This window comes from Onychostruthus taczanowskii, unplaced genomic scaffold (assembly GCF_017590055.1).
Source record: "Onychostruthus taczanowskii isolate IOZ18803 unplaced genomic scaffold, ASM1759005v1 scaffold17, whole genome shotgun sequence".
NCBI classification, from domain to species: Eukaryota; Metazoa; Chordata; class Aves; order Passeriformes; family Passeridae; genus Onychostruthus; species Onychostruthus taczanowskii.
The window spans coordinates 117,103-142,879 of NW_024498906.1; the positions used below are offsets into that span (position 1 = coordinate 117,103).

General features: G+C 37.1%; 1 protein-coding gene across 2 annotated transcripts in view; it reads right to left on the reverse strand.

Moving 5' to 3' along the window:
* Positions 1-25,777, reverse strand: part of CTPS2 (CTP synthase 2) — a 59,431-nt gene that overhangs the window by 31,652 nt on the left and 2,002 nt on the right. For both annotated transcript variants that reach the window (XM_041399702.1, XM_041399701.1), the window contains exons 3-13: positions 24,334-24,504; positions 23,947-24,047; positions 22,041-22,157; positions 21,268-21,351; positions 18,664-18,744; positions 17,157-17,308; positions 16,771-16,903; positions 14,631-14,719; positions 13,741-13,835; positions 12,857-12,919; positions 12,182-12,225 (exon numbers count right to left, since the gene is read on the reverse strand). In XM_041399702.1, the coding sequence (XP_041255636.1) occupies positions 12,182-12,225; positions 12,857-12,919; positions 13,741-13,835; positions 14,631-14,719; positions 16,771-16,903; positions 17,157-17,308; positions 18,664-18,744; positions 21,268-21,351; positions 22,041-22,157; positions 23,947-24,047; positions 24,334-24,504 (1,130 nt within the window). The remainder of the gene's footprint in view (positions 1-12,181; positions 12,226-12,856; positions 12,920-13,740; positions 13,836-14,630; positions 14,720-16,770; positions 16,904-17,156; positions 17,309-18,663; positions 18,745-21,267; positions 21,352-22,040; positions 22,158-23,946; positions 24,048-24,333; positions 24,505-25,777) is intronic.

The following is a 25,777-nucleotide window of genomic DNA, read 5'->3' on the forward strand; positions in this document are numbered from 1 at the left end:
ACACCCAGTCCTGTTTAGGGAGACACCTCCAACATCTCATTAGGTGTATGTCACAAGGGAGGGCCTGCAAGAGACTCTTGTCAGGATAACCCATATAGCTCAAGTTTAATTTGTGAGATGAGACAACCCTTTTACACGTCACCACTACAGGTTTTACAAACAATGACAATTTTAACATAGGGAATGCATCACCTCTGACACATAAAGGATTTTACAACTCATCCCCAACTTCCATCTAACAATTCCATCCCTCAAAGCAATGCCACGTTCTCTACAATGGCTGCAGTGCAGTTTGTTGCACTTCTCACCCGTAATTATTTGATCTTTTTCAGAAAGTTTGCTCACTGAATGTTCCTTTTCGCTCAGTCAGTCCTTTGTCTCCTCCTAGGCTAACAGTAAGAGCCAAGTGACAATACTGAATGTTCTATCACAACCCCCCTATTTGCACTACAGAGCTAGTTCCTACATCTGCCAGCCGCCACATATCTTGGAAAAATTACCCAAGGGTTAGACTGGCTTTCAGTATCCCAACTTTAAAGCCTGTTCCTTTTTGTAGAGAGGTCAAGAATGCCTGAAGATGAGTGCCTGCAGTTGTGGGACTGACTCTGCAAAACTCACCAAAGCCCTTAGAGCTGAAATGAACACACACCACGGTAGCAGCAGAAATCTGCATCTCCATGGATTTCATGATTTGCAAATTATCTACAGTACAATGTATCCCATATTTAACTTCAGATACAGCATGGGGATTGGTAATTTACACAGGCACAGACACACATACATTCTTTATACCAGCACTAGTTCTATACAAATTCTGCTCTGCTTTTTTACTCATTAAGAAATCAAAACTTGACACCTTGTAAGATTTCTTTGCAAATCAGATAGGACTCATATGTTCCACAGAGTCCCCAGTCCACCCCAATTTACTTTAATTGTCCTATCATTTTTCTCCCACATCTCCCATCTTTCTCTGCTACAAAAAATAAGCAAAGTTAACAAAGGGCTTTGACCTAGTGATGGCCGTCTGTAAGCCTGAGATGATGCACAAGCACTATGGATGTAGAAATAAGTGAACACTAAGCACAAAGCTGCTTCCTGCTCTTTCTTTTCAAGTGCTCAACATCCACAAAGATATGCTCTTCACTTTTGACAGCAGACATTTCAATACTCCGGCTAGGCTGTAAAATAAGCCTCACAGAGATCCCTGAAATTGCTTAAAGTAGCTGGGCTTACATACAAGTGAGCCTGGTGCTGTTACAATCAAATACACCAAAGAAAGTGGAAAAATACTGGAGGGTTAGGGCGTTAACCCATCACCAGGGGATTAAACAGGATGATTTGAGATAGTCACTGCCCTCAGGTGACAGCCCCACCCCTGTGGAGGGTGGCCTGTCCCTTCCAACAGTGTCAATGAATGGCATAGAAATCCACTTGCAGACCAACCCAGTTTCTTGTCCAGCACCTTAAGGTAAACAAAAAGCACAGATTCGTATAACATTCAACCATCAATGGTGGCAGGAAGGATGTGACAAGGGCAAAAGAGACAGCACCTGGGTTACCATTCCATTGAATCCATCATTAAATGCACATGACCGTGATGCCATAAACTTCATCCCTCCTACCACTTTGGTGGTGCCCAGACTTCAGTCATCCCTGCAGCTTGTGCTCCCTCACTCTCCAATGTGACTGGAACTGCTTGCTCCTAATATGCCAAGAAACCAGTTTACTAGGGAAATATTCACCAATAGCCAGTTTTGGGTGAATACTGAATCTGCACACACACTGAAAGAAAATGACACACAGCCATCACAGGGACATGCGATGTGCATCTCTAAACAATCTTACAAGACATCACCAACTTAGTCCTCTTTTTGCTAAAGGCTTTGTATCTAAGCTAAAATAAAAATGTCAATTCCAAAAGGATACTGTGCTTACTATGACTTCTCTAGACCAGGGCAAACCCAACTGAATTATGCCATAAACTGCAGGAATTATGTATTTTCATACCTGCAAGAAAGAGCAGCAAGGCACTGGAACCAAAGTTGGACTGCTGCTTCTACACTGGGAGTCAGCTTGCACAGACATCAAAGCTCCAAGTGCTGCTCTTTATCCCAGATAAATGCTGCTGTCTACTAGTCACACATCATCAAGGCAGCATCTCCTACTTTTTGTCAAATTCTTAATGAGCAACCAGAATTCCTTACACCTGGATATCATTCTGCCATTGCTGGGCTGTGCTGGATAAGATGGATGCATTTCAGAATAGCATTTAAGCCCCACAAAGATGCCTTCTGGAAAAGACAGTGCACTGAGTTCTGTGTCTGATTCCAGAGTTCAGAGATGCCACACAAACTGCTGGAGGAGGACAAAGAGTCAGGAGGTCAAACTGCAAATCCCGGTTCTGCCGATCTCTCATTCAAATAGCCTCATAGATAACAGTGCCTTGTGAACAGAGCTGATCTGAGGACACTGGATTCATCCCGAGATTTGGCACACAACTTTTGAGGAATTCACCCACATTTCCAGACGTTGGTCTCTCACTTTTACAGGAAGATGTTTCAGTAAAACTGGTTATGCTATTTTGCAATTAGGTGGTGTTCTTTAATGAACCCTTAGCAAATTAACAAGGCTAATGTGCTGAATTCCAAGTTGTTATCCCTCGAAATGGAGCTTTTCCATACCACTAAGCATCTTACTACTACATTTTGTACTCAGGGAGGTGCCTTAGGTACAAAGAGAAGTCATTTGAATACTTGAATCTTGTAAATACTGTAATGTCAACAATTCAGATCAGGCACACCAGCTTCCCAGCACTGCTTCCAAACGGGATAAAGCAGTAAAGATGGTGAGGCTACCAGACAGGAGCTGCAGGGAGGAATTACCAGGTGGGGAACAGAAGCCTTAGCAGATTACCCAGTCACACAATACTATGAAAATTTAACCACCTACCAAAGGTGGAAAAGAGGATGAAAGGAGAAAGAAGCAGATATTTCTTTTCATTTTGTTGGCAGAAAGAAAAAGAAGACAAAAGGACTTATGATTATCTTATTGTCATGAACAACCATGGAGTTCATGGCCCAGTTTGGTGTATGGGACTGACCCTAACCCATCCAATGCATTCCAGGCCACGAGCCCCATGCTTGCTTGCACTGCTACTCCCATATCCCATAGCAGCAGGAGAGGTTCTGTTAGTATAGACGACAGCAGCTCCTGAATTTCTGTAGAGCCAAAAAGCAAACACAAGAGAAAGTGCATTTCCAGCTTTGTACCTCAGCTGGACTGGACAGATACTGAGGGATGCCTTGCCCCAATTTGTGAATTCCAAGCCAATGCCAAGCTTTTGCACTGAATTTTACATCACTGTATTTGTCCTCTCCACAATCTTGAAATTAAGTGTCAAGAAACTTGACAAGTCTTCCACTGTTAAAACCCTGTAGCTGGACACCTCCCTGTAAAATAACAGAGATTGTCCTCATCAACCAAATGCCCCTGGAACGATTTAGATCTGCAACACCATGAGTACCCAGAGAGGTGAACAAGTGACACAACTTTGGACATGGCATCTCAAGCAGAATGGGAAACAACTGAAAAAAGTCAGAAAGAAATTACTAGATCTAAGTAGCAGGAGTCACAAAGGAAGACAAAACTAGCAAAGATTTCTAAATATAAAAAAAAAATAAAACAGGAATTTCTCTGATGTCAAAGGCCATTTTAAGAAGGAAGATGTCTGTTCTGCCTATCTGCAGAGACAGGAGAATCAAAGGGCCTTAGTGCAGCAAGGCTTGTGGACACCCAGTAATACACTCTAACAAAACCCAAAAGGAATAGACCAGATAAGAGGCTGTAGATTCCCCATTATACAAGGCACTTCAGAATAAGTTGACGAGACATCCAGTATAAGTATTGATGACCCCACTCCAGGGAAAAGGAAACAATTAGATATATGATCTCTAGGGACTCTTCTAATACTCTCCTGACACTTGAAAGTGAGTGCAAGCACATTCAAATGGGCTGCTGATGCAAGGTGTATATCTAGATAATTCATCTACCAAAGTTTGCCTGGTTTTCTCAGGAAACCTCCTACTTACCTGTTATGGAATCCTACACCCATACATCTGCAGTTCCAAAAACATCTCTTCTGCCCCATCCATCTCCTACAGACCCAGAAAGCTCTTGGTACAGAGTTATAAATGACAAAATGACAACTGATTCTGAAGAAGTGATGGACTGAGTGAAAAATCTAGTTAGTGGGCCTGGAGCCAAGCACAAAAAAAAATGACAACAGACACAAGGCAGATTAGAAACCACAAGTAGAAACCACAGCCAGAGCCAGCAACTCAGCAGTTGCAAAATTAACAGTGTTGGGTCGTGAAGCATCAACCACAGGCTGATTATCAACTCCAGGATGTCCCACAGATCATCAGTGGAACATGATAAAACCATTGGAACATTCAGAATGGAACATCCAGGACCTGCAGAACACAGTAGTCAGTTATAAAGGTGTTCCCAAGAAGGGATTGTTTTCAGAAGCTCACATACAACTTTCTCATTTAGAACACTCCAGTTTTCCACCATTCACATCACGCAACGCTTTGTTTCTTAACACTAGCAACCAAAATTTTATTCCAGAGGAGCTTCATCTTTTTCCTGTGCTAAGAAATAGCACAGGATGTGGAGAAGCACAAAATGTGCACAAAATAGCACAAAATGTGGAGAAGTGTGATTAACTACTCACACAAAGAGCGAGTAGCTTCTTAATATTTTACTTACATATTTGGATATGTTTAAAAACCCCTTATATTTGCCATTTTCCAAAAGGCCACTGTAATAACAAATGCTATACACATCGCCATAGGAGTCTTTTTCACGCTTCTCTGAGTGTAGTTCATCTTGAAGACTACAAAAATTCAAGCAAGAAAACCTCTCCAGTATCACCTATAAAGACCAAGTAAAAATATACCAAGTGCAGTGGAGGATCATGACACATTTCAGAGATAAAAAAATATTACTCATTTCTACTGCTAAAAGTACCCTATTCCTTTGACTACTGAAAACACAGTAACTAGTGTACTGACTCAATGACACATGCTAGTTTCATAATTAGGGTGGAGCATGCAAGCAACTATAAAGGTTGCCCCAATCTGAGACTCTCACTGCTGGATACATCTGAAAGCTCCGGGTTCTGAGTGAGGTAAGCATAACCTAAATATATTGAGTCTTTCAAACCCTTAAACCTAACTTAGATAATTTCCTTTCTTGGGAAAGTTGATCCATTTTGCAGGGAAAAAAACCCCAACTCTTTTCATCTAGGTTAAGTATTACTCATTGAATGGTTAATTAAACAATGAAGAGAGTGTCAGATATATTTCAAATTGTGATTGCTATTGTCTGTTTTGTTTGCAGTTATTCTTCAAGACAACATCTGAGAAACATGGAACATTTATTCAATGAAAACCTTCTGAAGTATTTTACCCAGTATGCTTTACAGGAGGGCAGCACCAATGCACTGTCCATTGGTGGGCTGAAGAATCTGCTTCAGAATCAATTTGCACAGTACCTGAAGGTAAGTTTCGCTCTCACTGTATTCACTGTGCTTCCACGGAATGCACAAGAAAAAGGAAATACAGGCAACAGTGTTCAGGGCAGATTACTGTGTCCAAATGGTTTCACTAAATCTGTAATTCTTAAATAAGGTTTGGCTTATAAAACTTCATTTACATTGATGAACAGTAGCTTTGAACACATATTTGAGCACAGAGTTTACTACAAAGCCCTATGAAATCAAATGCAAAACAATCTAAGAGCTGTTCTGTTTGGGTTTGGTTTTGTTTTGTTTGTTTTTTATGCAAGCTGTATTTTGCCTGAAATATTGTACCTGGATCTTACAAAATATTTTTCAATCTAAATAATTAATCTTGATTCTATAAAATATATAGAAAAGAATCCATAAGCCAAGTAAAATAGTAGAACACATTTAAAGCAAGAGACCTCAGCCAATTTCTATCTAGGTTAAATTATCATCATCACAAAATAAAAGAAGTTTTGCCATTCCAGAACAATGCCAAGTAAAGAAAAGAGATGCCACCAAGCTAGAGAGAGAAATACCAATTTCCTGTAGCTGGACAAAAACCTATGTTCTGATTTTATATATATTCTCTGCCAAATCTTTCCTGAATTGCATTAGGACTCAATTTAGATTCTTCTGCTAGACTAATCTTTAAATACTGTGTTTTGGATATCTCACAAAAGCTATTTTTGCTGAAGGTCTGAAATAAGTGGCACTCCCATTAAAAAATACAGTATTTTGAGAACTACAATAATCCAATTTAGTCATTTCAATTAACATGAAATGGCTTATTAACAACAGACTCTTCAAAAAACCCTACTAAAACACAAAGGGTTTTTTTCTTTCCCTTAAAAGACAGCTTAGAAATTGATTGTCAAAAAATAACAGAAATGTGATGGCAAATTCAGAAATATAATGCTTTCTATAACACTGAAGACAATTCAGCATCATACACATTTTCCCAGATATGTGGAAATGGAACTGTTCAGAAAAAGCAATATTGATGTTTTCTGTCTGGACCTCAGACATTTTCAAGCAACAAGTCTGTTTCCAAATATTTATGGCACCATAATGAATCAATATCAAAACATAAGAGGTCATTACAAAACATGCAGAGATACATGGTATGAACAAAAGGAAACATTTTATGAATTTAAATTATAACTCCAAATTTGGTTTATATTATTTAATTAGCCTGATCATGGCTGTTATCAGAATATTTACTGCATCAGGATGCTACATGCACTCTTACCAGACACAACAAATAAAAGAAGCTAATAATCTGAACTAAATTTAATACATTAGCAAGATGTTTTTAACAGTGAATACAATATTTCTACTAAAGAGGGGGGAAAGGGAGGGAAAAAGACCCTCAGATCCTAACCCAAAGCATAAGGAAAGTAGCAACTTTTTTTCAAAATGTGCATGCACGGCCAATTTAGTATCTAATAAAGGAGTAGGTCATATGCATGTTAATTTTTACTGGTGATTATGCACCTGCAGCAGCTATTTCACCTGCTCCATTTCCCAGATTCCAAATTTACCCAGAAGACTGAAGTAACCCATCTGAGTAATACTTCACCTTTCTCAAATGTTTATACATCTTTGTTAACATTTTTGGCAGGCAACAGCAGACACTGTCCTACTAGTTTAACCAGTCAAACCAGTAAATATAACACCACCAGTAACACCTTCAAGTAACACTGACTGTTATTGACTGCATTATTTCTTGGCAACATGCTTCATAGAAAAATGCTCATAGTGATCTAATTATTTCATTCTCTTTTTTTTTTTTTAATTCTTGTCTTATAAAAACAGGATCAATTCTCACTTGATAACATAATTAAATCGTTGGACAAAAATAAGGATGGATCTGTCAGCTTTGATGAGTTTATGATGATTGTAAAAAAAATAACTAGTACAGGACAGTGAGGCATCTGCAAGAACAAGGATCACTGCTTTGAAGAAGAGCCTGGCATTTGTTTACATGACATGTACATCTAAACCCACAGATTTGTTACTATTTTAAAGCATATTGAATAAAGATTTAACAGAAAAGAAAGCATGTTTGTATTGTGTTTCATCCACAGTCACCAGCCACACATTCCAGCTAAAATGCCTTCCAACTAGCTCAGAACTACTGTTTCTATTTCACGCTACATTTGAGGTGTTATTTAACAAATCCTGCTTTACCTGGGCTATTATTTGGACCTCTAGAGAAATTCAAATCACACAGCTTCTAAAACACAGAAAAAGAAAGGTGCAGCATTCCATTTGAGGAGTGTTTCCTAGAGTATACTATCCAATATTCCTCACAGTTCAGTTTCATAATTCACAAAATATGGCACTTCATAAAACAAGCAGTTTTCAAAAATAAGTCCTTCTTTTCAATAGCGCCAAGTGTGATAACTGCAACATTAGATGCTCATTTTAAATTATATTTACGTAACCATGTACTTTTTTTGTTATGACTCTGTGAATGGCAACATGCAAGTTTGTCTATAAACTGAGTGACTGTTGTTGCAGTTGAAGTTAATTAGTCTTACTTGACGCAGAATTAACCTTTTCATTGCGTGATTCCTGTAAGAGATGCATTTTCATGGGCATTATTATTTACTTCAAGAAGAAATTAGTGAAAGAGAAATATGAAGAACAGCTGTTTTGAAGACAAGTAATCAGTGGATTAGGCACTAATCCTACTAGAGAACTTAGAATTTTGGACTGAATTTTAACACCAACATCATCCATTATATTGATAAATCACATAGATCTCTTAAGTTACTTAAGGACTTAAAGACTTGGCTTAATAGCAAAGCCTGTGAAGTTCATTCAAGATCCCATGCTACTGTGGCTCCTATCCCTGAATTTCCCCTCAATGAAAAGAGGAATAAAGTCTCCACACCATTGATGCTTGAATAGAAGACTTAAAAATATGATGTTTAAACATCATATGATTGTCCTATCATGTTCCCAGGCCATTCTTTCACAAAACCCCTTTAAGTTGTTGAAATGTGTTATTTCTTGGAAAAATCGTATGCATTACTTTTTTCCTGGTTTATGAAAAGATTCTAAATTAACGATATGCTTTGATTTAAAAAGTAAATACACCACATGCACATTATGCTAACCAAGCTCCACTAGCAACTTTACGCACACACCTAAGTACAATCACAGAATTTTAGGACATGCTTTTTGCATGTGTGAGATATACACTCCTTGTTATCTCTTAGACAACCTTAGAAATTTTGGAATTCAATCAGGTTACTGACATCCTGAATAGGAAACATTGGCACTAGGAAATTAACATGTTTTAAGAGTGTCACCTACTGGCAAAATATACTTCTGCACAATTTCTTGAGTATTTAGAAAATGCAGTTATTTTACCCAGTGCAGTAAGCTCAGGTTCATGATCCTATACAAGGTGTAATTGCTCATGAAGAACAATAATCACAATTAAAATTAGCTTTTGTAAATCAAAGTAAAAAAGTAAAATTATTTCCAGAAAGTTATTTTTCTTCCAGAACAGTATTAGATGCAGCTGCAATAAAACCAACAAAGAACATAATTAAAAGGATCATTAAAAATAAAAAAGCTAAGTTTAATAGTAAAGGAAGATGAGGGAAATGAACAAAACAAATGACTCTTCATCCATCCAGTGAATCCAATTCACTAGCAGTTCAGACCATACAGTTTCCCTTTAAAGGAGTTATTTTTGAAATTACCATTTGCATGAGAAAATTCATACCAAGCTCTATACTCAAGCAAATACATTACCTTTCTGAACTGCCATCCTCCTGCAAAGAATACTAAAAATTTACCTATCATTATTTTTCAAAAAGGCTAGAAAGTAAAGCAGAAAGCTTAAAAATATATAATGGGAACATCACCTGCAAATTATCAACCAAGAACTTGGTTGGGCTGTGCTCAGAGCTCATTTACTTCCCTCATTGCCCTACTGAGGAGGGCAATGCTCCAGCCTTGGGGAAGAGTGGCTGGAAAGCTGCCCTGGGCAAAAGAGCACTGAGGTGCTGGAGAATGTCCAGAAAATGGCAAGAGACCTGAAGAAGGGTCTGGAGCAGAAGTCTGATGTGGAGCTGTTGAGGAGGCTGGGGTGTAGCCTGGAGAAAGAATTCAGGGGTGACCCTATCAAACTCTACCACTTCCCAACAGCAGCAGATGGGCACCAGGAGATTCTCCCAGGCAGCCAGTGACAGGATGAGAGGAAAGGGCCTCAAGCTGTGCCATGGGAGGTTCAGGTTGGAAATCAGGACTAATTTCTTCTCTGAAAGGGTTGCTAAGCATTGGAATGGGCCACCCAGGGATGTGGTGAGGTCATCATCCCTGGAGATGTTCAAGACACAGATGTACGTGGTACTTAGGGCCATGGTCCAGTTGAAAAGGTGGTATTTGATTTAAGGTTGGACTTGATTTTGCAGGTCTTTTCCAACCTAAATGATTCTGTGATTCTGTGTAATGCTGAGTTACAGGACTACTTGATAATTGTAGTTTTTATTTGCAGGTTCAAATTTCCGTAGATGCAGTCAACAAAGAGAAACAAGAAAATATTTTCTATGTGCTTTAGATGAAACTATCAACTTTAGTAGTACAGTTCTGAGTACCTGAATGCTTAGTAAATTAAGAAGCAATGTAAGTAGCTGCATCTTTTATGATGCCACTCAGTTCCCCTGCCAAACTATGTGTCAAGTTCTGCCTCTTTTTTAAAAAGTAAAAGGAAATGTAACTACTGCCTCACCAGTACCTTTCTTCTCCCTCTTCTGTTTTCAAAGGAGGGGAAACCAAAAGAAAAGTACACTGCTTCAGTCCTAAGTTACAGGACTTAGTTACTTAGTACACAGTGGCATCACAAGATATTATCAGTGCTGATATACTCCAATTAACTTTCTTGGATAATGAAACATCTACATCAGTTGGATAGGTCAGTAATCTGCTTCTCTTCCAACTGTTTTTATTGATTATATAGAATATCTAAACAGCTTTCAGCACAAGATGGACTCTGCTAAGGTGGATTATTTAGCAGCTGTAATTATTGATAGTGCAAATCTCCCACTTGGAATGATTTACATCTGTTTCTTGTCCAGAACTGAGGTGTCAAAGATCAGATTAAGATGCTGAAATATGACTGTCAATAACCAATTTCAGAACCTTAATGCAGCTCAGAAAAACAGAATATCCATTATACGTACTGCAATGATAACACTTCCATCGTAAACAATGTATTAATCTTCTATGACACATTCACTCCATTATTTTCTTAACTTTATGTACACATAATTTTCTTTTTAACATATCTACCTTACTTACCCTTGAATGTAAACTGCAGATCACCCAGTTAATACCATTAAATAAAACTGATGCTCAAATTAAATAAGTATCATTAAATAAAACTGACACTCAAAAAGCTCTAGAAATAAGGATGCCCCAGAATCAGTCTTCTGTTCTCTACCTTCCTACAACCTAAAATTCTACAGTAAGCTTTCGACATCTTCCACATTTTACAACATATTGCTATTATGAAATTTACCCCTGAAGTGAAAAAGTACATTCTTGCACATAGTCAAGGAGAAAGGATGAGACCTGTAACTATGGCAAGGCCACAAATTTGATGCCAAAAGTTTAGCTTCACTCACCGGCAGACTTCTCCAAATACCACCAAATTCTAGCAGCAAGTCTCACCTGAAACTCTGAAGGTCTTTAATTTACCTTCAGAAGTTCAAACTAGATTATCTTTCCTATGCAAACAAGCAACTTTGACAAACTGAGCAAATGCTTTAAAAACCCTCTTATTTGCACATTTCAGACTAAGCAGACATGAAAAACGTATGTTTTACTTGCAAATCCCAACAAAATTCTTTTGAAGGAAATTCATACAGAAACAGTAGGTAACTGTGAGCAATCCACTTAATTTGTCACTAGAGCAAATGTTAACATCTCGCACTAAGATATTGCTTTTTCTCATATTTACTTCTGTTCTTTTTCATATTCTTAAAAACTCTGCTTCCTTGATCACTTTTAAGTTTCACTACATTAATAATGTGGTGAAACCCACTCTAAAATCCTATCATCAGCATATGATGCAGACAGCCCTGCCATATCTGGGGCATTGACTTTTTTGTCAAAAGGAGGACTGTAAGATGCATGGGGAGGATGGGTGTAGTGGTTTTTTATACTACATATATAGGACATAGAAGAATTTTTCAACCCATTTTCATCTAATCCTTATCTTGTCATACAAATTTTTATTTTGGTAATAGCTTGTGCTACATGTTTAAGCTCCCTTTTATATTTTATTCCCTAGTAAAGCCAACTCAATAATTATTGTCTACTCCCAGCATGATTTTCCACACAAGGAAACCATTAGAAAAACTACAAAAATAAAGCTAAGGCCATTCACAGAAGCAAATAGGCAAATGGCAAGAGACTATCTAAAGAAAATACCTTTTAAAACAATACTGAGTAAGGACAGCAGATATCACCTCATGTCCTACCACAAAGAAATATAGATAGATTTTAACTAACACAGACGTGTTAGTTAAAATCCCTTTTTAAGAAAGATGTAGGTTTACAAAACACATGTAGGGAAAAAACAGTACTTACAACTGGGTTTTTTGTGCCTGGGTCAAATTCTGTAGAATTTGCATCTGGAACAGAAGTTCAAAGTAAACACAGTACATTTGCTCTACATTCACTACAAACTCAACAGCTCTGTGGCATTTCAGGGCTTGTCTACATTTATGTATTTTTGTTACAATCTCATGAGTTGAAATGCATCCTGCACCACTTTTGATGCAATAACAGGAAGCATATGACCTCAGACACATAAATTACCTTTCCTGCTTTCCAAAACACTTTCCTCTCAGCTCTTAGTACTAGAAATTCATTGATAAGTTAAATCTCTTCATACTACTACTGAATGGCTCTTGTTTGGCCACTCTGGCTAATGAAGGCAAGTGAGAAAACCACTTCTCAGCTTTTACTTCTCACCACCAGCACACTTCAGAAAGAGACTGCAGAGGTGAACTCTAAAGCACACTTTCTTCTACACTCTTTAGATCAAAAAGCAGGTTTCAAAAAATCCACATAACAAAGAGTTCTTACTCCCTTGCACAGAGAGGTAGCACAGGGTACTTAGCTGAAAATCATCTTGCTGCAAGAGCTAAGTGTCTAACAACCACAGGATCCGTAAACAGTTCTAATAATAGACATACATTTCACACAGAGAATAAAAATTCCTCTAAATAAATCATATTCACACCAGCCTACTGAGCTCACCTTCCCAATTCAAACAGTTTCTTGCGAATTCCACAACTGCTAACTGCATTCCCAGGCAAACTCCTAGAAGAGAAAACAAAAACTCCAGAATTTCCAGGCAAAAAGAGTAGGACTGACTAAGTACTTGCTGCTCTGCCTTAAACTTGATTGCTTTGAAATCTTGGTATTCATTGCATATACACAGACCTAAAAAATAAACCTAAACCAAAAGTGGCTGCTCAATGTAAAACTCACACTTCAAACTTGGCACATTATAAATACACGTGACACAATTATGTGCTTTAAGCCCTTTCAAAGATATTTTATTCCTCTCATCTCTTTTACCAACAATTACTGCAAAGACAAACAGAAGCTGAAAGCCTGGGTATATCCAGATTTAAACTTTGCTTTGGCAACTACTAAGATACTCAGAAGTAAGAAATGTGGAGAAGGAAGCAAAGCCTCAGAGGCATTTACACAAACAGCACTTAGCTTATAGGCCAGATGACATCTTTAGACTTTACTGTAATAACATATACCAGTAAATCAAAAAAACCATTTAATATAGCAAAAGTAGTCCAAAGACATCTATGTTTTCTGCACATTGTTTAGTAAAGAAAATTATAGTGATATAATCACAATGAGAAGCAAACTCCCTCCATTTTTGTACATGCAAATTAAACCTCTGCAGAAGGGATTGGGCTTTTTTTTTCCTTTCTCATATAGAAGATGTGGTACAAGACTATGCTCCTGGAGATTCTTTACATGGCAGATAGTCACATATCACACATACTTCCCTAAGACAGGATCCTTCTCTAACGTGGGGGTTTGTCTTTTTCTAGTCAAATCAATTAGCTTGCTATACATCTCCTAAACACAGCCATTTCTCACTCTAATGATCTTACCAAGAAAAGGTTTTTTCTTTTTTCTTGCCCAGGAGATAGCTTGGAGTTTGCCTTCTGTTCCCCTAATTCCAAAACCTCCTGGGACCAGAATGCCACTGTAATGACAGCCATATATATAAAAGAATTAACATGTAGAATCAAGCCAGCAGAGCAATCCACACAACTTGAAGACTTTTGAAGTTATAACTAAGCAAGCAAAATTCATGAAAGGCATGTTTCATAGGACCATTCAGAATACAAAGACATTAAAATTGGAAATTTGTTTCACCTACCTACCCCAATTCTCATCTGACCAATATCACACTTCACAGTGAAATTCCCACTGCTTCAATAAATATTGCTCAAATAAACTAGCTACATATATCCTACTTAAAATCCTAACACCCAAAGTTTAGATCTTCTAATACCAAAAAAACTAAATGCATCTGGACAGGAAACAACATCACTTGAAAAATACAAATTGAAATCCTAGCAATGAGTCTTAACAAAGGCATTTGCAGTGTGCATTTACAAGCACCTTTCACTATGCTGCATGTTGACAACAAAAAACCTTTGACAACTGATCTGCACTATAAAGAAAGGATATCCAAAAAAGCAAAACAACAACAAAAAAAGCAAAACCCTAAACCAACAACCAAAAAAACTGCAATTTGTCTAAAAATATTAAGCAGACTTTGAGGATATATGTTGATACTTCAATTTGCTGAAGCTTTTCACCACCCATTCAATTTATCCTTTCGCATAAGTAACAAAAGTCTGGATGCATTGAGAAATTATTTGATTTATTCATTCATTTGTTCATTTCATATTGATTTATTCATTCAGTTTTCATCACATGAAATAAATATCATGGTCTGCATTTGGTAAACAGAATGCCCAATGTCACTTACTCTGCTTTGCACAGTTTCTGCCACGCCTGGTGATATTTCACTGAGTTCTCTGCTTCTGTAGAACATTCAAGTTCTGTTGAATCTATGTACTAATAAAGAAAAACATGCAATGAAATGGTCCTGTCTTCCACAGAAGGAGCAGCAGACAGTATATGATCAAGCACTAAGAGAAATTATTAAGAGTTTCAAGTGAATTTGCCAATAAACCTGTAACAACTTCACTGAAGACCCAGTATTTGCTTTCAAGACTGAGTGTTTGCTCTAAGTGCAGCAATCTGTGCCCTTTTATTTGCACACAGCTCAGGAGCTGTGTCTGCCTATAGCCCTGTTTGGCACCCTCCAGGTAAGCAGATTAACTAGAATGCTTTGTAACTCTGAACCCAGGTCACCTTCCTAGGGCAACCAGGGCCAAACAAGGACTGGTGCTGACCTTATCCAGCCATCCCAATGGGATGTGGCCAGGATGTTTACTTTCCTGGCTTTTGGGTGCCACAGCTTGTCCAATCTTATTATAAGACTGGAAAAATCTGCATTGTCTGTCAGAAAGGTGTTCCTGGGGACTCTTGAGTAGAAAGGAAGAAAGAATCATTATCTATGCCCTACTGGAAATACTGCATTAGAATCTCTAGTGTCATTAAAAAGCACAGATCATGATGCACCACTAGAGTGAAGTGAGGGGACAATAGGGACACAAAAGATCAGAGTTTGGTTCTGGGTTTTGTCAGTCTTTTTCTCAGATTAACATAATTAACCACATTCTGATGTAGAGTCCATCCTCCATAAAAATGAGATCATCTGAAATGGCAGAACTCACCTGTGTGCAGAGAAAGGAACTGACAAGGAGATTGCCGAAAGTTCCCCAGACAAGACTGATTTCTAGCAAATATTTTCTACTTTTTCCACATTCCAGAAGGCATCAAAAATACAACAGAAAAATAACTACTTTTACATGTTGCTATCCTATACTAGAAGAATATTACACAACCAAAAAGACACTATGATACTGTGAGGTTGGAAAGAAACTAATGACAGTTGGAGTTAACTGTATTTTCTTTGCCAAACGTATTAAGAAGGAACGTGTATCAGTTAAAGAAGCATCAACATTTCATCATTCAGATTAAGCAGTTCCTTCAGAGCATGGGATTATACTGACAGCCTTTGGGCATAAACAATGGAAGGAGGTTTGGACGTGCAGTTAAGTACAGCGGGAGCTGTGTCTGTTAACATTTCAGCACTGTACTGGAGCTCAGCAACCATTAGTTTTCATGCTTGTTAATGCAGAAGTCCCACCAAATTTAAGACCAGCTGCACATGAAGATTTCTGTGCATTTGTAGACAGGGCACCTTTCACCTTTTTTTCTAAAAGCAAAGCTATTTTTCATATCATAAAAATTTCCCACTCTGCAGCTGTCAGTATGAAACACTACATGACACAATCACGTAGGTCAGAAAAGACATTGGGAAGTCTCAAGCCTCACTCCCTGCTCAAAGCAAGTCAAATTAGAGCAGGCTGCTTAGGATCATTTCCATTCAGGATCTGAAAATCTCCAAGGATCAATTCTGGCTGTTCCCACTTTCTTATTTATTCATGCACACAGAAACAACTTTTTTAGAGTGTTAGCTACTACTCTTCCCAGGGTGCAAGAAAAGGCTGACCATCTGCCATTTCCCCAAATCCTAATTTTTGACTTTTCTTTTTTTTTTTTTTAAGACTGGCACATTTGCCCTTTTCTAGTCATAAAATGGTTAGGTTGGAAAGGATGTCTAAGATCACTGAATCCAACTGTCAACTGAGGACTGCCAAGTTCACCATAAAACTATGTGTCATGAAAACAAATGAAATCTAACTATGATAGTAAATATAAATTTGCAGATAGTCTGCTTTTTCATCAGATCCAGTTTTGGGTAACTTCAATGTTCCTTTCAGGTAAGTTTAGTTCCAAATATAATAATCAAATCTGTAAACATTTCTTTTAAAAAATGAGATGCTTGGCCAGTCTGCATTTATCTGCATGATGCATTTTCTAGTTTTCACATGAATTAAAACTGCCACATATAATGGAAACTAGTAGGTTACCACAGAATGATACAACAGTAGAATCAAAGTATTCCTGAAAGCAAAAGCTAGAAATATGCTCACCATTAAATCCAGTTTGTAATTAATTGCCAGTGCAGAGTGTTCCAGAGCTTTGAAAACAGATGCATAGCAGTCACTTAGCTTGGTGTACTTGCCCACGAGAGCTATGGAACACACCTTCAGCAACCTTTCATATCTGACAAAAACAAGTTCCTCAGTTACTACACCAAATTTCACCAGAAAAAAAAAAACATTTTAAAAGTGTTTGCTTTTTCTTTAACTCCAAAAAACATCTGCTAAAATTTCCGAACTGCAAATGGTTTTAAACCCAGACCATTCCCAGGTGTCTATCAGCACTAACCCAGTCAGTCCAGTTTGGTCACTTCATAGCAGCTAAAACCGACCCTGAATTACAGCACTTCTAGAGAAAGCAGCAGGATGTAGAATACCTGCAAGCCATTTTCTTCCACTTCATTAGAAGGTCACTTGGCTGGTCATCAATAGGTAAATTTAGCCTCTGTTTAAAATACTTAATGATGCCTTGCTCCTCCAATAGGATTGGTACTCGGTAAGTAGAAGAAACGTCATGAATAAATATCACCTAACAAAAAAAGGCAGAATATTAAAATTTTATGTAAATTTTTCATAGGAAACATTAATTCTGCTTTTGGATACTACATGCATTTTTTATTTCACACACATTCTGGTTTTTAAACACCTTCCTTTTGAATGAGCAGGACAGCACAGCTAATATTTAAGGTTACATTAAAACTACAAGAAAAAAGTTACTCAAAAAGTAAAAATATGTTTTACATCTCCTTCACACCATCATGCAGGCTTGTCAAGCCTATCAATGCATCAGTTTTAATACAAACATCTGGACCCACAAGCACTCATGCTTGCTAGCAGTTCCTTCCTCCCCTCTCACAAGCTTGAGGAGTATTAGCATGAAAGCAAGAAAACAAATTAAACCTAACAAAACAGACCAAATTAGTTTGTGACAAAGTCTCCAAAAAGTATTTTGTTAGTTAATTAGGCTATGTGATTACTGAGTACAGTCCATGTAAGGACCTTTTTGTTCAGAACACATTTATAAACTGCATCCAAGCTGCCAGCAGTTAAGGTGATTGTGCTTGGTTTACCTGAGATCACAGAGCTCAGAATCCTGAGCACAAATGTTCTCAAGACATGAAGAGTAAAGGATACTCTCTTTGTTACCCTCAAGCTGCTTCTGCTCATCACAAACTCTGTACCTGTGTGTGCTGCCCCGTGCCTCTCTATGTGCCCGCTCAGTCTGAATGTGTTGTACCTTCAGCATTATCCATTACAGTGAAAAGTAAAATGCTCTCACTTGCAAAAATATTTAAATAGCAGTCAATTAATCAAAAGTAATATCTGAATAGCAATTAATTGCAAACTATTAGGGGAAAAACCACACATGAATTATAGGAGAATATATAGCTACACAATAGATGCATGCTTAAGGGCATAAATAGCCTATTACATATAACCACAGTAAGAGTGTTCATGTGGCTGTGACCATCTGTGGACATAAGCAAATCACCTAGCTTTAACCATACTTTGTTCATCCATTATTATAATCACCTGAGAAGATTTATGGGCAATAAATACATAACAATAAATAATGAATAAAACCAGCCATAGTTGTGAAAACTGTACAGTTTCATGCTATGCATAATAACTAACCATGCACTCAAAATCTATTTTTATTAGCTTTTACACAACATGCATTTAAATTATTAATGACTGTTTGACATAAAACTTAACACATCTTGATATTTTGAAAATGCTATAGCATCCATAATAGCATAATATCATTATAGCAAGATAAAAATTATAAAAACAATCACATATGAATGGAGCAGCCAGAAGCTGAAAACAGAAATACACAGAAATATTTGTATACTTTCCCACATGAAATATTGAAGTACAGACCTGCTCAGGTTCCACATGACAAAACATGGAAATCTTCTCCTTCACGGCCATCTCTATAGGTTTTGCACTTCTGCAGACTATCTGTCATCAGGGAAGGAAAAACTTCAAATATTTACTAGGCAAACCAATAGAAGATTCTCAATATTTCATAGTGAAATTCATCTCTTCTGGAAGCAGAGCACAAACAAATGTGCCTTTTTTTACTCTTTCCCCCCTTTTGGAGTTCTACAATATATCAGAGCTCACAAATACCTACTAGCAAGGCAGAAGCAAATCCATCATCTGCCCATACTGATCAATTTTCATTCATCTTTCATTGGCATTCTCTGTAATATTCCTTCCTCATGTTCTTCTTTCTTGCAGCTACTATTGTAATATTCTTTGCCTCAAGTCTAGCAGCTCTATAAGTATGTTTAGGATGAACCAAAAGAAATATTGTAATCAATAAGATCAGATTTAAATTGAGAAAAATAATACTTAGCTTACATTCATGAGTATTTCAGTATTTCAGCATCTTCTTAATTTAGACATCATGACAAAAATGAGGCCAAACAAGAGAAAACTAATTCACAATTCTATGGAGTTTTTACTGGTGCTAGTATTTTGCTGATACATTTAAACCCCAGTAATTTTAGAAAATATTGATAATTTTTAACCAATTAAGAAAATAATAATAATTATGTGATTTGGTGTTTGTTGGAAGGGGTCTTTTAGTGTAATATGTAACTCCAGGCAAATACACCAAAATGCAGAACTGCTCTAGTAAAGTGCCTACTGATTACTCAGTCTACTCCCCTAAGTTATTTTGAAACCTTAAAGTATAACAAAAGGTAGGATGATCCTGTTAAGAGACTAGTTCATTACTTTTCCCATATTTCTAGCAAATGCAACTACTTAATTCATCAAGCCCTTTTGCTCAGAAACTTGTAGCTGCTCTTTGATCACCCTGCTAATGCAGCTTAGCTACACTGATACTGATGGAGTCTAATTAACTTACCCTAACCTTAGAAGTAATTCTAGAAACAGGGAAAAAAATTACCAAGTATAAGGAAAAGTTAGTGTGCTTTTAAATCAAAATGTAATTAGGAAAGAGTTTGTACATTCTAGTCACTTAAGCACAATTCATATGTAAAATTTGGTACAGTTTGAAGCTGAAAGTATAATTCATAAACATTGATAGTATGAGCACATGAGTAAATCCATTTTGAAATCTATCATCCATCTTGTGGAGACAAATTTAAAGTTCATGCAGACACAGAAATCAAAAACATCAGAACCAGCATGAAAATAACACAACCACAATAAAAATGGGAGAGACGCAGCACAAAGGAACATAACACACAGAAGATGAGGAACAATTAATCCAAAGGGCAGCTCTGCCAAGTGCATACCCGAAGTGCTGCATCAGAGTGCAGGGTCTCTGCAGCCCAGCACAGTGTCCATCTGGCACTCAGAACACCCTGGGGAGAGCAGAGAGGCTCGGGCACACAGAGCTGAGCAGCCACCCCAGGGATGCCTGGGAGCAGGCAGGGAGGCAGCAGGGATTCAGAAAAGGATGGAACAGGCTCAGCTGTAGCAGCTGCCGCACGTGCTGCCTGGCCAAGACGGCAACCATTTAAATATTGTCCTGAAGCAGCACTCAAGGAACTTTATAAGGGTGCCAAGAGGCTGCACCTCGAGTGAGATCTGTCCCTGCTTCAGGTGTCAACAGCAGCAGTCAAAAAATAAAAATGATACTGTGCTCCTGGCAGCCCCAGAACTGCCCCAGGCAAGAAGCCAAGATGCAAGACTGTCACCATGTTTGTCTGTTCTCCTTTTACTACACACACCCACTCAACAGGCTTTTTAAAGAAAATTGTTTTTTGGAGGGGAGGGAGAAGCCAGGCCCTAGCCTTAGAGGCCTTCAAAAAGAACAGGCAAATTTGCCTATGCAATTAGCACTTCAAGAGCGATTTTGGAGATTAGGCCCTGAAACTTGGAACAGAGTACAGCATTACATTAATAAAAGTCTTTTCTTCCACAAGCTGGTTACGGCTATCATGTCACAGCCACTTGACTCCAAACACATCTTTCACCTACCATATTTCCAAATCCATTGGTTTTGTAGTTAAAAACACATTCATTCATAAAGGTAAAGAGCTTTTAAAAAAAAGACCCAGAAAGAAGCACAACACAAAATTTAGTTGTATCTTAAGACTATCATAAGAATATTTTTTTTTGAGGATATACACATTGCTTCTTCTGAATAATATAAAAAAAAATCCGAATGTTACAAGACAGAAACATTCTAGGTCTTTTTACAAAGTGAATTGAGATTTAAATTATTTTTAGCAGTGAAGAATTATTTTTGTAAAAAAAGATGCCTTTAGAAGAACCTAGCTACAGTCCCAAGATATTGCAAGAAATTAGTTTAATTAAGTTAGCTTAGAATGATTTTGGCTAATTCGATTTCCTGTGGCTTTAAAGGAGCTACGCAGCACATATTTTGCATTTCTTCTAAAATTCTCATCTCTCCTGAGAGACTATGGCTTATTCTTTGAACACTAGTTATGCAAGGATATTTCTAGATGACCTATAAATAAAAATCTGTATTTATTGACTCACCAAATCTGGAGACAAGCCTAGACCCCTCAGGGCTCGAACACTGTTCTGTGTTGGTTTTGTCTTCTGTTCACCAGTAGCATTAGGCTGAAAAGGCACATTTTGAAAGCTCAAATAGCAACTAACTTCTGCTAACAAAGCAGTTACAGATTAAAAGCAAAATTCATTGCTGGTCATAATATTTGCAGGAAATAAACATATCCAAAGAGAGCCATAATATGCCAGAAACAGAAATGACACTACTGTTATTACTTGTATATGAAATACTGTGACAAAACCACAGGGTTCCAATTCAGGTCAAGTTATTTTGTTGTTTTTGTTTTCAGAGAAAAATTTCCATATAATTGGCTTGGGCAGAAGAAGAAGAATATTCCAAAAGTTGGATTTGGCTAAAAAATGCAGAATGTCCAACACAGCACAAAGCCTCCAGTTACTGTTTTTGAAATATTCAGATGTAATAAATAATTCTGTTCTGGAATACATAGAATTAATCCTACCAATTGCTGTTCAATCCTCTAATCCACAGCTGTAGTTGGTAATTATCTTTTTGTCTGTAGAAGATGAAATCTATCATCATTACAAACCTCTGCTTACCAAAATACTCCCAGTGAGTAGTGAAGCAAAATATAGAGTCCAAATGAAAAAATACTTTCAGTCCTGTACAATGAGTTACAGTGGTCTTGACTTGACTCCGGTATAAAAGGGTTAATGAGAAAAATAAACAAATATAAAGCCAATATAGAACAAAATTTATATTATTAATTCTAATAACTTACCTGGGGTACTAGGCTAACATGGATATTACAGAAGTTCTCTCTTTTTGCTTTGAACTGAAACTGTCTAAATGCTTCAACAAATGGCATTCCTTCAATATCTCCAATGGTTCCACCCAGCTGAAAAGGAAATGGGTATGTCAGAGTGGCAGAAAGCAAAAACAAAAGAAAAAGAAAAAAGTCTCATATATTTCAAGATGTTTTCGGAAACTGTTATCTGAAAAAAAACCCTGACAATTGAAACTTGCAAAGACACTCTACAAAGTGCTTTCATCTACTCTGCACATTTTGTTTCTTGTGGAAAACATTAAACAATTTTCCAGTTTTGTTATATTCACTTTCCATCAAATACATGAGCTTGCCAGGGGAAGATGTGTGGTGCTGCTCAATACTACATGCTTCACACTGCCTTCAAAGTGGTGAACCAGTAATCAATTGTTAAGCTGATGTGAAGATTTTCATATAGGAAAACTTTGTTTCCTTTCAGATTAAAAAATATTTGTGATTAACTAGAAACAGACATTTCTCAGTATTATCACGGCTTTCCGACATCAATAATTTTTTATTACCAAACCAAAATCCAAGACTAAATCCATGCTGAAATTTATTTATAAAGACAGAAATCAGATGCCTTTCAAGGACACGGCGAGCTATAGCAGAGTAAGCACTGAATAAAGCAGCTTTGCACACAAGAATGATGAAATAGTTGTATTTCAGAATGATGTTTTTGTGCCACCAAGTGGTTTTCGACAGAATTACATATTTCTCTTCATGCAGCACCAGAAAAATTGACAACTACATTTGTATATCACACACATTTAGTCTAAGTCCTTCAGGATTTTACAACTGAAAAATATTACAATTATTTTTAGAGTAATAAAGAAAAATAATTTTATCAGGCTGGAGGTATAAATGTAACAAAAACAAACAAAAAAAGCCCCAAATCAAAACACAAAAAACCTGAAAAAACTGTAGTTAAACTGACATGACCATCACTTATTAATGTTTTTGTGCTACTTTTGTATTTACTTTTTCATATTTGTTTTAAATTAAATATTTGACTCCCACTGTGAACATCATAAAATTATCTGTAGTTGTACTGGTAAGTGTATCTCTATCAAGGCAGATTCTTCTGCATAAGAAACACAGTAATTCTGCTGTTAGGTCACAAAGTTTATGGTACTACTGTCTGCAGTGGTCACTTCTGGCATTACATCCGTTACAGCTTCTGTCAAATTCTCAACTATAATAATTCTTCATTATTGTCTGCTGTAATAGTACTACTAGCAATTACTGGCTTTCATCCAGCTCTCTCAGTACCCTACTAAGGGTGGGTCAAACTCCTTGGTTCCTTTGTGCAGAACATCAGCAGGCTAAGTAATTAACAAAGTTGCCACCAAAGACCTTAAAGATAACATCAGAAAGTGGGAAACTAACTCACACATTGTTTACATATATTCCTTTAAGTATGACCACAAGCAACAAGATGAGCGTTTGAAGTTCTTTGGAAGCTGGAATGTTAAAGGCTCACCTACGGACCACAGGAGATTTCAGAGATTACACGACTTTTCTCAATGCTATTAACAGTATAAAGCTTCAGTCATACATCTGGATCTTGGAATAGACAGTTCACATTACAGTAACTGCTTTAATTCTCTAAGTTAATGAACGCTTAAGAAGCTCAATTTCAGCTGTATTCTAGAGTGGATTTAGTCAAGTAAATGGAAGCTGTAGAGATAAGACCATGCCTATCCCTTTTAAGAACAAACCAAAGAACATAAAATGTGTTTTTGAATTTCTGCTCTCCATAAAACTTCAGTCTGACCTCTTTACAGTAAGGAGCAAAGAGAAAGCAAACAAGCTCATTGTGGTCACTGCAGATATACAACCTAAAAGGTTCTATACTTGCCTCAATTACACAGATTTGTGGCTCTTTTTTGTCATCATCCACAGGAACTTTTGCCTGATTCATTACCCATTCCTGAACTGCATCAGTAATGTGTGGAACAACTACAAAACAAAACCAAAGAAGGCAAGCACAGCTTACTTTAGGTCCATGTACTAATTTTTGCATGCAAAAGGGGTAAAGTGAACAGAAAGCCAAGAAGAAACTACCAGGTCTTTTCTCTAGCTCTCCTTTCCTTGAGCCCAGAAGCCAAACATTTCAGGAATATGCCCATGTCTTTTGGAAAGGAGAAAGGAGTAAGCTGGTGGAGCAAGAAGCAGCCTGTTCTAGCTGATCCCTTCATTTGTGAAGATTGAATGGACTAGTATCCCACAAAATTAAAATTATTACCTTGAACGGTTTTTCCCAGATAATCACCATGTCTTTCTTTATTAATGACATGCTGATATATCTTTCCAGTGGTAATATTGTTATCTTTATAGAGACTGATGTCCAAAAATCTCTCATAATTTCCCAAATCTAAGTCAACTTCTCCACCATCATTTAATACAAAAACTTCACCTGAAAAAAGAAAGCAAAAACAGACAGAAAAACAATAAAACAATCAGAAATTATTAAACACACGGCAAGAACACCACAGACATCTTAAAATAGAAGAAAAATATTTTAAATTCTATATGACAACAAGGTATCAATAAAGTTCATACCGCAACCCAACCTGCACTGTCAGTCTGTATGACTTAATATCCAAGTCAGTTTTACATCTCATGTCCATCTCTCAGACACATAGTTTTGCAAATAAAATGTAAGTTACATTGCCAAAATATTTAAGCAACATAAATATATAACCAGCATTTCAACCGCAGAATAATCCTTCACTGGAAGAAAACAACCTCTAGGAATCATAAATCAGCAGCAAATAAAATATTAATTTACTTGCAGGAGAGAAAAACTACGCTTCTATAACCATGAATGATCATACATATTCAAAGTGTTTCATTATAAATTCTTGTTGATTGGATCTATTTTAAAGATTGAGACTTCGATCAGGAGTAATGTTATGATGAAGAAAAATGCTTCTTCAGACGTGATCCAAAGTCTTTGGCTCACCATGTCCACAGCAAGGGTTATTTCTGACCCAGAAAAATCCACTTAAAATACCCTTCAGGTTCACATTTTTCTCAGTCCTCTAAAGAGTCTTTAAATTCTGAATCTAGTCAGCTTCTGACAGAACTCAAGTTACTAGATCTTGAGGTAAGGTTGGAATGCTCTTCATTAAAACTGTAAATATGTTGCCATGGCCCAATAAACCAATGGCAAAACAAGTTACATGACTAATGCAAAAAAAAAAATGTGGACTACAGAAATGTACATCCCACCAAAGTACAACACTCCACTTCAATGAACTTAGGTTCTCAAAGCTTCACTAATGTTTTTGACTAATGTCTAATGATTTTTTTTTTTACTAAAACAACAGCTTAAGCTAACTCTCATGAAGGCACTTACATCAGAAGGCACAGATACCCAGAGAGCAGCATTCTCAAGTAACTCTGAAGGATTTAAAGTCACAAGTAAGTTTCATAGCACTATTTAAAAGGGGTTTTTAATCAAGTTGAACTGCAGATAGCATTAAATGAACAATTCTTACAGGTAGGATTTTCCCAGTAAAGTGGTATTTTAGAGAAAGGAAGCATCTGCTCATAACAGTATCTTCAAAAACACAGGCTTCTGTTTCTTAACTTAGAGCAGTTAGTGTCCTTGAGAACACAGAGTAAGCAACAAACTTTCAAAATAACGATAAAACAACTTGTAAACACCATACTCTTGTTTTTTT